Source organism: Rhinopithecus roxellana, chromosome 3 (assembly GCF_007565055.1).
Source record: "Rhinopithecus roxellana isolate Shanxi Qingling chromosome 3, ASM756505v1, whole genome shotgun sequence".
NCBI classification, from domain to species: Eukaryota; Metazoa; Chordata; class Mammalia; order Primates; family Cercopithecidae; genus Rhinopithecus; species Rhinopithecus roxellana.
This window is the reverse complement of record NC_044551.1, coordinates 25798312-25812207: the sequence shown is the minus strand read 5'-3', so window position 1 is coordinate 25812207 and position 13896 is coordinate 25798312. Positions and strand designations below refer to the sequence as shown.

General features: G+C 32.9%; 1 protein-coding gene across 5 annotated transcripts in view; it reads left to right on the top strand.

Moving 5' to 3' along the window:
- Positions 1-13896, top strand: part of FER (FER tyrosine kinase) — a 452583-nt gene that overhangs the window by 120379 nt on the left and 318308 nt on the right. For 4 of the 5 annotated variants that reach the window (XR_004056369.1, XM_030927487.1, XM_030927488.1 and 1 more), the window contains exons 6-8: positions 9223-9406; positions 12798-12935; positions 13528-13647. Coding sequence is in view for 4 of the 5 variants with exons in the window: in XM_030927487.1 (XP_030783347.1) it covers positions 9223-9406; positions 12798-12935; positions 13528-13647 (442 nt within the window). In the remaining variant the exon portion in view is untranslated. Of the gene's footprint in view, positions 1-9222; positions 9407-12797; positions 12936-13527; positions 13652-13896 lie in introns of those variants that run through there. The other variant, XM_030927490.1, reaches the window with a different exon arrangement.

The following is a 13896-nucleotide window of genomic DNA, read 5'->3' as shown; positions in this document are numbered from 1 at the left end:
AACTATTAAGTATACAATGAAAAGTTTTTTTTCCCCAGTCATTATTCATTTTTTTCCTCCAGAGGCAACAGATATTATCTGCTTTTTCTAGAGATATTTTATGCAGAACATGTAGCTTTTAAGCCAGTTTATTAAGTGTTCATCAACTTATTAGATACATTTCATATCATAGTACATATTAGGAGTTGGAGGTTAGTGTGTGGTTGTTTATGCTAAGTTAATGATGATCTCTGCACTTCTTCTGGTACAGTTATGTCTTAACATGATGACTATTTAGTGAGTCTTCATTTTAATTTTTTCTTATCAAATATCTTTTAGGAAGAGACTATAACTGTGCATCCCTCATATAACCTAGAACACCATGGATTGTAGATAAACATTTAAAGGATGAATGCCATAAATTTTCTGTAAATGTTGTTTTTCCACATATTTGACTAGTCTTCTAAAGTAGAGTTAAATCTTTTTTTTTTTTTTCCATAGTGTGGCTTCTTTTTGTATTAATATTACATGCAGTGGAAACATACCTGCTAGGAGACATACAAATTAAAACTAAATTTTCTTTTCTGAACTAGGAAATCAGTGTTTTGATATTTAAAGAACAAATTGTTGAGGCTTCTTATCTGTAGGCTGAATAACACCAGTTCTTTAGATATAATGATTATTCTGTTACTTTAAAAGTTTGATCCAGTTTTCACAGCTGTCTTTTAACTATATTTTAACGTCATTTCAGTCCTACAGAAATGTTGAAAGAACAGTAAAAAGAATTCCCATATACCGTTCACTCACATTTCCCGAATGTTCACATTTTACCACATTTGCTTTATATTTTTCTGTCTCTGTATGTGGTGCGTATATATGTATGTGTGTGTGTGTATGTGTAAATATAAAAACGTAAATGTATATTTATTAAGTTGTCATATCTTTTTGGTTGCCTTTACACTGGAACAGTTAATAGTCTTCATGGTTCGCAAAACGTTGACATTTTTGAGCAGTATAGGGCAGTTATTTTGTGTAGTATTCCTTGATTTGTTTTTCTGCATAATATTTGTTATTTATTTTTCATAGGAATACCATAGAAATGATGTTCTGTTGTCGGTGCTTTATATCAGGTTCATGATGTCAGTTCATCCCATTATTGGATATTAATTTGATCATTGGAATAAGGTGATATATACTTGATTTCTCCACACTAAAGTTACATTTTCACTTTTCTTTGTTAATAAGTATTGTAGGGAAAACATTGACACTGTGTAAATATGGTGTTACTCTTCAGATTTTCACCCACTAGTTTTTCTGTCTATCAATGATACTTGCTGAAATTATTTATTATCATGGCAATTGTGAAATGGTAATTTTCTAATTCCATTGTTCCTTTTATATTTATTAATTTGTTTTTAATATATGGAAGGGCTTTTCCCTCTCTCCAGTTTATTTTTTAAATTTATGTATTAATTTAATGTATTAGAATGAACTCACAGATTCAGATTTTTATTCATGGATTATAATTTTCTACTATAATAATTATATACTATCATGCTCAGATTTGGGCAGTGGGAGCCACTTCAAACTGGCTCCTCTGTCCTTTTGACACATTCCTGTCGTTCATTGAGTACGTATTTTCTGGCTCATCTTACACTTTTCCTACTTCAGGTTCCATTTCTCTATGAAACCCTAGTTCTTTTTATTGGAGAATTGTATTTGGAAAACAGTATCTGACCGTTGGTGTGCTCATTTCTAGTGGAGTATCTTGTTCTAGGTCCTGTTAATTGACAGAGACAGGAAATAAGCAACATGTACACACCCATGTACACCTGTGCTTTTTTTCTGTTATTTATTGGTCTATCTAGGGATACACTGAGGGGTTCACATTGATACTTCAAATTCAAATCTAATACCACAGAGTTTATTCCTTCTCTTCCTATTTATATATTTGCAACTGCTTTTTCTGGCAGTGAGAAACCTAGCTTCTGTCATTCACAATATTTTACTTACTTGCTCAAATGCTAGAATACACAGAAAGTAATTTCAATATTGCTAACTCATGCCTCTGAAAAATGAAACTTAAAAATTACAGTTCGGTATTTGTTTAAATCTTTTCTTGTCTTTAGCCTTCTATTTGTAATCATATACTGTTTTCCAAAGTTACTTAGTTTTTTACAAAATTACTTCCCTACTCCTTTTAGTGTGGTTAATGTTATTCACTGGAAATACAGTTTGGGTCATTTGTTTCTGTTGTATCTCATTTTAATTCCGCCCCCCATCCTTGTTAATTTTGTTTATTTCTATGTGAAACTTAGTGATTCTAAAAGTTAACACTGTTCAAAACCATATAGAAAACTCAATCGTTTTTATTTCCCTTTCTTTCTTACACAAAACTACGATTATATAATATTCTTTTTCCTTTGCTTCTCCATTGATAATGCATCCTGAAAATGACAACATCCAAGTTGGTAGACAGTTTTTTCATTCTTTTATTTTTCTGTCATCACAGTCTCTTGCTAGTTTTTCGTTCTTTTAAACAATTGCATGCCACTTTAAGATTATTTAAGCCCTTTCCTACATATGGACATATAGCTTAAAATAACCTTATATATTTGTTTTGTATGTGTGTGTGTTTGTGTGTGTGATTGGAGGAATGAATTCCCAGAAGTGTGATATAAATTCCAAGAAGTGTGATTGCTGGGTTAAAAGGTATACTTACATGTTATTTTGTTAGATATTGCCAAATTTCCTTCTATAAGGATTATACCAATTTGCATTTCTACTAGAAGTGTATGAATTTTTTTTCTCCACATCCTCACCAACAGAGTTTCTCAATTTGGTAGATGAGAAATAGTATCTTAGTTCCTCCTTCTTTAACTCTTATATTACTGTCACTGCTGTGATCTACCACTACAGTTTTTCAGTATTTTCACATGTAGAGCAGACCTTCTTTTTCTGATGGTTGTTTTTAGATCAGTCTTAAGCATGCTGCTGTTTCTTCTCTTCACCCCCACCCCTGCCTCACCCCCCTACACCCACCCCCAAACAACCCACCCAACAGCCTTTGGTCTTCATAAAGGCTTGCTATGGGAGGGGGAGAGATCATTTGTAGAGATTTGGTGTTTACTTTTCTACTCATAGCCAATTTAAAATTTGGACTCTGTCTGCCTGTTATGCTGAGGATATGAGTTATATTTTTCATTTTTTTCTTTATTATAGTTTTGGGTAACATGTGGGAGATTCAGAATTATGCTGCTGCCACATCCCAGCTACCCAGAATTCCCTCATTCACAGTATTGTAAAATTATGGAATGTAGATTTGGACATGGTACATCATTCACTTTACAGGTTGTTAGAAGACTGTGGGTCAATCAAATGTAAGAATCACCATATATGCAAGGAAATTATATTACACAGAGTTTGAGAACTTGCTCTTTAAAGGTGTTTTATATTGAATTTTTAAATAAAGTATCACTTTCAGTTCTCTGAACAGTTCAAAACCCATAAAATGTTTAATAAATGTTTCTTGATAAATCAAATTTTCTTATGCCAGGAAATTTATTAAAAGTAGCAAAATATGTATATACTTATTTATTATTATTATTATTTTGAGACGGAATCTTACTCTGTCGCCCAGGCTGGAGTGCAGTGGCACGATCTCGGCTCACTGTAAGCTCCGCCTCCTGATTCCAGTGATTGTCCTGCCTCAGCCTCCCGAGTAGCTGGGAGTGTGCACCACCACCCAGCTAATTTTTGTATTTTTAAATAGAGACAAGGTTTCACCATATTGGCCAGGCTGATCTTGAACTCCTGACCTCATGATCCTTCCGCCTCTGTCCCCCATAATGTTGGAATTACAAGTGTGAGCCACTGTGCCTGGCCATACCTATTATTTTTTTTAATGCTTTATAGGAGCATATAAACACAAAAGTTTTTTTTTTTTGTCTTTCCAAATTCTGTGCTTTATTTAGCCTTTGCTATTAACTGCATTTTGTCAATTTTCTGCCATTTAGTCTATATTACAACCCAGTGAATTAGAAAGGGCAGATAATTTAACTCCTATGTTTAAAAATTAGAAACTGAAATTTAGATTAAATGGTTTGCTTGGGGCTGCACAGCTAATCAAAGGAAAAGCTAAGACTAGAATTGACTTTTAACATTGTTCTTGTCAGAACCACACTGAGTAAAAAAGGTAGCTCCTTCATGGTTTCTACATATCACACTTGAATTTAACTTCCATGTGAAAAAAAACTTGTGTATACATTTGACCCAAGTAACTATAAGTTAAGATGAATTCCTGTGCATTTTCTTCATACTTAGTGTGCCTAGGATAGTGATTGTAGAGTAATAAGTAAAATTGTGAAGTTGAGGAGCATATTAATCTCTTTTCACACTGCTATGAAGACATATACTTACTGGGCAATTTATAAAGAAAAGAGATTTAATTGGCTCACAGTTCCACATTGCTGGGGAGGCCTCAGGAAACTTACAATCATGGTGGAAGAGGAAGAGACATGACTTCACGGCGGCAGGTGAGAGACTGAGCAAGAGCAGGGAAAACTGCCTTATAAAACCATCAGATCTTCTGAGAACTCACTATCATGAGAACAGCATGGGGGAAAAAAACCCGTTCATGATTCAGTCACCTTCCACCTGGTCCCTCCCTTGACACATGGGAATTACAAGGATTATAATTCCAGATGAGATTTGGGTGGGGACACAGAGCCAAACCATATTAACAAGGAATGTTCTGAAAGAAAGGAAAATTATAAGGTGGTAGAAAGTTTAGTTATCCAAATCAAAGCAGGGTCTACTTGTGGGCACTTTATTTTTAGAAAATAATCACTTCTTAAATTTATTATCACAGGCTTTCTACCATAATATTTCACAAATGGCAAACACTTCAGAAGTTTATAATAAAAAAGGTGACTTTTTAGACTAGCTTAATGAGTAGTCTAGCCTTTCTCTTGTAAATGTCAAACTTACATAATTGAGTTTTGCTAGCTTCATTATATTGTTTATGGCGTGACATGTTGTTTATACATTCTGTTATTACAAAACATTAAATAGATTTGTCAACAAGTTGTGGCAAACGAATTATAATTTAATCTCTTTGTGAATTTTATTATGTGGAGGAGGAGAAATTGGATGTTTTCCTCCTTGTTGATTGACACGTAGAACACTCCATGCCCTGCTCCAATGCCTGTCATCATTTAAAGAAAAAAAGAAAAAAGCATACAGAACAAAGATAGGATTCTGTGTCTGTCGAATGAAAAACAAGAATTGTTTTATTCTATATACTTCACATAATTTTAAGATCATTTGCATTTATTTAAAAGTTAAGAAAGTATATTAGTGATCTGAGATATTTTGAAGTAAATAGAATTATATTAGGTTATTTTTTGCAACAATTTTGTTAAGTAAAAGGAATTTTAAGGTTTTTATTTGTAACATTGGTTTTTATATGGTATTAACATTTCTGAAATTGACTTATATATCCTGTATAGCACCGTAAACATTTATTTTAAAACAAATCAGTAAAAAGTAACATAGAATCCCTTTCCAAATCATGGTAAGTGAGCATGTTTTTAAAACTCTTTGTTTATACCTTCAAGGGAGGGAGATAAAAGATTGATTGATAATGTGCATACATAAGTATGCCTTATAACCAAATGTAGAAGTGTATGTGAGCTGTGGAGTACTCCTCCCCAAAATCTGTTAAAACATAACCTGAAATCTGGTTTTAAACCTGAAAGTGGTTTTGAGAATTTATTATTATTATTTTAATACAATGGATTCCGCATTGGATGTTTCCAAAGGCATTAAGTATTTTTGTAATTGTTATTAATGACCATTCGTAAGCTGTTGGTGATTAAATTTTGGCTCTAATAGCTTCAGGTTGTTTGTCATATACTATATTTAACAAAGAAAAAGGTATCTGGGAAATTCTTAACTTTTCTAATGTTATCTTGGAGCATAAAATCTTAGTGAGTTGAGTGTTGTGTATTTAGTGAATCATTTTACACCAGCTAGAAAGACAGATGGGTAGTGTGCAGTTTAAATATCTGTGCAAATGGAAGGACAGATGGGTGGTTTAAATGGCTTAAATGTCTTAATGAAAATGTGTAGAGAGATTGTCTTCTGAAGTTAGACTAAAAAATTTAGGGAATTAGGAATAATAGTTTATATAACAATAAAATTTGTAAATAGGGCAAAATGTGGAATTCAGTGAATTGATTATACCTTTTGAACTGACAGTAAAACGTAACATCTTAGAACACAATACTCAAATACACTTGCATGGTAACTGCCTGTTTTGTTTTCTTATTATGAACATGTGGACTGTAGAAAGTGTCTTTATTACTTGGAATTAACTTATCTGGTTAATTGTACCTGACCTTTTGAACTGTTGTCAGAATTAATGTATTCAATTTCAAGTAGTAAAAGAAACTTAAACTAGCTTAAAAATGGTGAGTAAAAAAAAAAAAAAAAAACAGACCAAAAACCTTGAAATGGGCCTTAAAAAGGGCAGCTTCTGTAGCAGGAGTTAGTGAACTTTTACTCTTATTCAGGAATTAATATGACTTCGCTTCTAACCAAAATATTGGTTCCTATATGGGCAGTTAGTTATATACCTTAGATCTTGAGTGTCAGCTTCATATAGAAGCCTCCTCCTAACTTGTGTGGGTGAAGAGGAAAAGGGTGCTCATTTTTAGACGGAAGGCTGTGGGCTGGCCATAGATACGTCAGTTGCATTGACTTTTTTTTTTTTTTTTTTTTTGATGGCGTCTCACTCTGTTGCCCAGGCTGGAGTGAAGTGGCTTGATCTTGGTTCACTGCAACCTCGGCCTCCTGGGTTAAAGTCATACTCCCGCCTCAGCCTCCCCAATGCCTGGTACCATAGGCACGCACCACCACACCCAGCTAATTTTTTTGTATTTTTAGTAGAGACAACGTTTCACTGTGCTGGCCAGGCCGGCCTCGAACTCCTGACCTCAAGTAATCTGCCTGCCTCAGCCTCTGAAAGTGTTGGGATTACACATGAGCCATTGTACCCAGGCAATTGCATTGACTTTTGGGGACTTTTAATGAAATATGTAAGAAGAATGCTAAGTAGTAATATTCATGAATAAAAATGCTATTATATTATTCTATGAAAAATTATTATAGTAACTGATCATGTGGGAGGATATGTTCCTTAGAACATTAAGAATCATTCATGGTTAGTATTACCGAAGTCATTTTATTAATTGCTAAGTTAAAAAGTTGTGCCAAGTGTCATGCAGAGTGAAATAAATCTCTAGGGATTTATTTTAACTGAGGCAAAAGTTTACTGATTTCTGATAAACATTAAAAAAATTCAAATAGATTAGAATTTTTGAAAAAATCACTGGGCATACCTCATAGTAAGGAGTATAATCATTTTATATTAAAGTTATATAAACACATATGATTATTTACTAGTTCGTGACATAAAATATATTATCTTGTAGGTGGTAGTCAAAAAGTTTGAAAAACTACTACTTTAGTGATTAAAATTTTTTTTTTTTCTTTCTGATTTTCTTCAGGTGAGAACTGAATTAATGTACTTGCTTCCCTCCTGCCACTCTAGTTTTAGAACATGTTTCTGGTCAGCAGTGACAGGGGTTAGAGATGCTCAGGTGAAAATATTATTTTCTTATTGAGAAGTTCTTTATGTTATAAAGTGAAATAGATTATCTGGGCAACATTTTATTAATAACTTGGACAGTTATTAATATCCCCATGTGCAAGAGCCAGTGAATGGACTATGGGTACAGAATTAAACTCTTTAATATAATTGTGTGTTACTCCCTAGAAGTCAGTGGTGATTCTAGTGTTTGTGAACACTAGAATGTATTGATAGTAGAGACATACAAGTCTGCCAGAAGGTTTGTTTCTGTTTATGTGATGTGGATGTAGTTCCTGAGCATCAGAATTGGAGGGATGATGAGAAAGCAAAGGAATTCTATTTCTCATTCTGTTGTTCTTCCTAGCAATGGTCTGAGGTCTGACATTGTCCCTCTTTGCAAAAGCCTCACCTTTTATCTGCTCTTTGCTCTGGGGTACTGAGATTCTTAAATGAGGAATACTCAGGTGGTTGCTGAGCCTACGCAGAACGGCAACAAAAGGGAGCCTGCCGTCAAAAATTCTCAACTTAAGATCTGTTTCTGGGGAGGGGATTTATTTGGAGGACCTCTTTGGAAAGGGCAGAAATTAGTAAATATCTTGAACAGTTTATTTTCTGAATCTACATTGACAAGAAATATTTGCGTAATTTGCATCAGAAGTTTAAGATCTGCTTAAAATTTTCATTTATTTATATATTCATTCGCTTATATTGGCAATCTGTAAATGTTTTCTAAATGACTAGTGGAGGAACCATAAAATGTTTTAACTTATAACATTATCAGTATCTCTCAGACTTCTTCTACATGAAGTCTAAATTTCTCCGCTTGATTTTCAAGTCATTCAGCACCTAGAAGTGCCCTACCTAAGCAGACCTATTTCTTTAACTTTCTCAAAACTTGCTGTCTTTAGACTAGCTAATCTCTATGTAACTTTGTTCTTTCCATGTATTCACTCAATATTCCAGTTCACAAGGCTCTATGTCAAGGACTCTGTTTTGCCAAATACTGAATTCCCAGTGTGTAGCACAGTGCCTAGTAGTGTTCAGCTAATAATATTCATTGAATGAAAGGAAGGAAGGAATGAAGGGAAAAAAGGAAGGTGAGAGGAAGGAACTATCTGTTCTTATCTTTCTTATACTTCTCCAGACATGTCCCATATTTTAAGGTTTGTCTTCTCCACAAAGCCTCCTCTGAGTACCCTTGTCTTTATTGATATCTCAAACATAGACCTAAAAATTTGACATTATTTACAAACTTTCTTGGTTTCTTGGTTTTACAGTTTTATGTGCATTGTTGTTTCAATTTGGTATAAGCTTCTTGAAGATGAAAAGGATCATATATTTGTACTTTTTTGTGTTTTACTTTGACCTTTATTCACCATTTAGTATCCTACATGCCTCCTTCTTGGCAACCTTTGTGTTAAGGATGGGCAAATCAACAGTACCTTGCATAAAGCTAAGCACATAGTATGTGTTCAGTAAAATTTTGTTATTTATAAAATGTGTGAAATAACAAAACAGTAGTAATTCAGTTTTCATGTAGTGAAGATAAAATTTATTTCTTTTACTAACGTTCTTCAATTTTTTTTTAGGGAAGGAAACTGAAAAGGCCAAGGAACGATACGACAAAGCAACAATGAAACTTCATATGTTGCACAATCAGTATGTATTGGCATTGAAAGGGGCACAGCTCCATCAGAATCAGTATTATGATATCACACTTCCCCTGCTTCTGGACTCCTTACAAAAGATGCAAGAAGAAATGATAAAAGCACTGTAAGATACATTTTCTTTTTATCATAAAATGCCTTCACAAAATGATTTCAACATATTTTCTCTCTAGTTTAGGTGTTGCTTCGTAAGTTTTATTATTGACCCAGTCCAATGGGTATTTCAGACCTTGATTCTTCTTGATTTTCACTTTTGATGTCCCTTCAGTTTGTGCTTATCCCCTAAACCTTCTAGCTAGCTTCCAAAATGGTCCTTCTTTTGTATGTTTTTGTTTTGTTCCCTTAGCTGGAAATTTAAATGAAAAAAAAAAATTATAAGTTGAAAAGTGTTTGGAAGTGAGTATCTGCCTCCAGAGAGTCGGGTATTTAAATCTTGAACAACTGAAAAGGCTCAAGGAAGAGATTTTTTTGAAGGTTTATTTGTCAGCTTGTTCTTTCTTCTGTAAAAGATTAAAATCGACAAATGTTTATTGAAGTTTTACATATGCAAAACACATTACCTGATGCTTAGGGATATAGAGATGAGCAGACCACAGTTCTTGCCTTCCCGATCTAACAACATACTTTGATTAGTAAGTCAAATGCACACATGTTTATCATACACACTGATACAAAATGACAGAAAAAAAAAGTCATCCTTTGGTAGACCCTATCTCCTTGCTTAGTTGTTTTAGTGCCTTCCAAATGACTAAATTCAATTTTCTTTCACTGAAAATTGCGTAGGGGAATTCTTCAGTGTTAGAGTTGCTGTGAACTATGTGTAGGGTTGAAGAATGGTGTAGTAATGAAAGAGAGTTAGAAAAGAAGTAAATGGTTGGTTATCTCTCAGGTGGAGATAAAGTTCACAAATAAGTAGTGAAGTATGAGAAAAGGAACTTGGGCCAGTTTAATGCAGGTTCTTGCATTGTAGTTACTTTATCTGTAATTACATAAATTAGCATATAAGCTCTTAGGTTTAGCATATTTTGAAATGTAAATTGATATGAAAAATTATTATGAGCATTTTTCAGGTTATGGTACAAGAGGAAGCCTGTATATTACATAAATTAACCCATTTATGCCAGAGGTTGCAAATTTTTTTGTGTGAACATTTTTTGTGTGTGAAAAATCAGACCTTAGCAATAACCTTAAGCAGTAGGATATAAATAACTCCCATAAGCTTAGCGTTCCAACAATGGAACACTAGTCATAAATGGGTTAATAGATTCCAAAGTAACTGTTAAAGGTAAAATGATAACTTCTAAAACAAAGCATTTCGTTTATACACTACATTGCACTTTGCAAAGCAGTTTCATGTGCATTTGCTCACTTGTTCCTTACAGTATCCTGTAGAGTGAGGAAGTACAGGTTATATCCACGGTTTATCTTTGACAGACAAGTGAGAATGGACCCAGAATCACAAAGCTAAGAGGTGGCAGATCTGGAACTTGAAGCTTGAAGTCTTCTGACTAATCCTGCACTCTCTGTGAGAGGAATATAGTGTTTTGAAGAATATACCCTTAAAATTCCTGTGTACCCAGAATCTCAGAATGTGACCTTATTTGGAAATAGGGTCTTTGCAGATGTAATTAGTCAAGGATCTCAAGATGAAATCATTCTGGATTTAGAGTAGGCCCTAAATCCAATGACTGGAGTCCTTGTAAGAAGATGAGAGGAAGGACACAGACACACAGAAGGCCTTGTGAAGACAGAGGCAGAGATTGGCATTGTTTTCTTTGAAGGGCTCGCTGGTGCCATAACAGATTTAGTACAACTAGCTATCACTGTGTTAGATTATTCTGTTTACATACAAATATTTCAGGTTAGGGATAATATTTCTTGGGCTATTGACTTCCACAGCCTCTGAAATTAGAAGAGCAAATTTGTCTTTGCTGCCTTGCAGACTCTGCTTGACTTTTACTTCTCTTTGTGTGAAAATAAAGATAATTAGATAGTATATACTTGTGTGTAGGTAAGACTAAATTTTAGGTGATCCTCCATATTCACATAAGATAAAGTGTTTTTAGTTAATTTGAATATGTAAACTTTTTAGTGTTGATAAAATAGTGAAATGTCTACTTAAATATTTGATTCATAAATTTACTTATCTCTAAAGTACGTACTATTGATTTAGAAATATTTCCTTTCCTACTTCCATTTATTAACAGACATTTTTAAACTGTTCACATGAATTTTCAAGAATAGTATCTTCATCATCACTGGAATATTTTTTTGAGACATATAATAGTTTCCCATGGTATGTTATTTATACTTTGTAATACATTATTTTAGATTTAGAATTTAAAAATTCCAAGCATGATTATATCACCTCAGTTGAATCTCATGGAACAAATACCCATTCATGTAATATTAGGAGATTTTTTTCATTTTTCCTCCCCATTTGTATTAAAGATGAATGTTATGATCTCCACTGTCTTGCTTAAAGAGTTATTTAGATAGGCTCATTTACATGAACAACATTCAGTACTTTTACTTATGAGATTATAATCCCAGAGATATTAACTAAATCTGTATTAAATTTTTCTGCCTCCCCTTTTCTTTAAATTGTGTCTGTCAGGTGATTTCTCTGATTATTTGAAACTAGCATTGCCTGAAACAGTTTAAATCTCATTTTTTAAACCTAAATGATATTTTCCTATTTAAAATAAAGTAATTGAGAGAATATCTCACAATAAGGGAGCTTGTAAGGATTAGTTTTTTATAAGTAATTATTGTGGAAAAGAAAATGAAACCATGCTTTATATTTATTTCAGCATATGCAGGATAAGCTTGTCTGTCTGCACTTGTTGTTGACAGTGACCTATGGCATATTTTTACAGTATATCATTTTTAAGTAGGAAGCTGGTCTTTGTGATGGAATAGTTTTTTCCTTTTTGCATTTATTAGACCAGGCTAATAATTTTGATGACATTTTTGCTACTGATTGGAGGTCAAGAGAAGAAATTTAGATGTCTTTCAAGGTATAGAACCAGTTCAACTAAGTATACAAAAAAGAGCAGAGGCCCAGAGAAGCCGGGAAGAACCAGACAGGTAGAGCATGTGAGGAAGTAGCAGACACTGGAAAGGAACATTAAAGAGTCAGGAGTTGATCAGAGTTCCATGTTATACAACCCAAAATTTATATGAGAATATTTAGACACAGAAAGTTATCATCTCTGGCCCTACATTTTGGACATATCACATACATGTTTGAAAAAGTAATGCTTTACTCTAGATCATTTGTAATTATTGTATGATAACAAATATAAATTGCTAATCTGTACATTTATATAATCCCCCCACTTTCCTCTCCAGGTGTGAAATAAGGTGGTACAGGAAACAACCATCTGTATATTTTGATGTTATATTTCTTACGCTTATTGTTCTGAATCCTTTTTGAGATGGTATTTCTCTTGATAAAACTTTAAAATGCTGCAAAATTTTATTTTTGTTTTCAGCAAAGGTATATTTGATGAATACAGCCAGATAACCAGTCTTGTCACAGAGGAGATAGTGAATGTCCATAAAGAGATTCAAATGTCGGTTGAACAGATAGATCCTAGTACAGAATACAATAATTTCATAGATGTTTACAGGTATGACATGTTTATTCCTCTTTAAGGATTTATGACAGTGTTATTTTTCTTTCATATAATAACCGCAGATAAAAATAAGAAATATTTAAGATCTTATTAAGACATATAATATTTCAGATTAATTTGTCTGCTTTTAATTTTAAAAGTTCTTTGTCAATGATGATAACTATATAATGTATAGTTTTTTATATGTAAAAATATGTTAGTTGTTAATCCATATTTAATCCATGCTTAAATCCATATTCAATCCATGAAATTATATTTTCTTTTTAACACTTATATAATAGTACCATGACTTTATATGTATATTAAACTTTATGATGCACCAAATACTTTTCCATGGCATCTTATTTTATACTTACTACAATTGTGGCAGGAATAAAGCAGGTTAATATCTGAATTCTGCAAAAAAGGAAACTAAGTCTCAAGTTACACAATTTTGAAACCTAGGATTTAGTTTGATTTATACTATCTGTGTTTACTTTGTTAACATAATTTTGGATAAAAACAAATATTCTGCCTTTGGTGTATATGAAGATGTATTATAATACTGTATTTACAATGATCAAAATTGTTTGGCATGCTTTACTAGAACAACGGCTGATAAAGAACAAGAAATAGAGTTTGATACTTCCTTATTGGAAGAAAATGAAAATCTTCAGGCAAATGAGATCATGTGGAATAATTTAACAGCAGAAAATTTGCAAGTAATGTAAGTATTTACAAAATATGAACAACTTAAATACTAGTATTATTGCTTTATAGTTGTACTCTATCAGATTTAAAATTTTAATTATTTTTACAAGTAATGAAAGTAAATTTTGGGGGTCAGAGTGACATGTTTCGAGAAATATGTTAATTTTACTCATTTTCATCACTACTTTTGGTAATTCTGAATGTCAAAGTTTTGTGTGATGTTACATTCATTTGCCCAATTGTTGCTAGTATTTGACATTAGAAT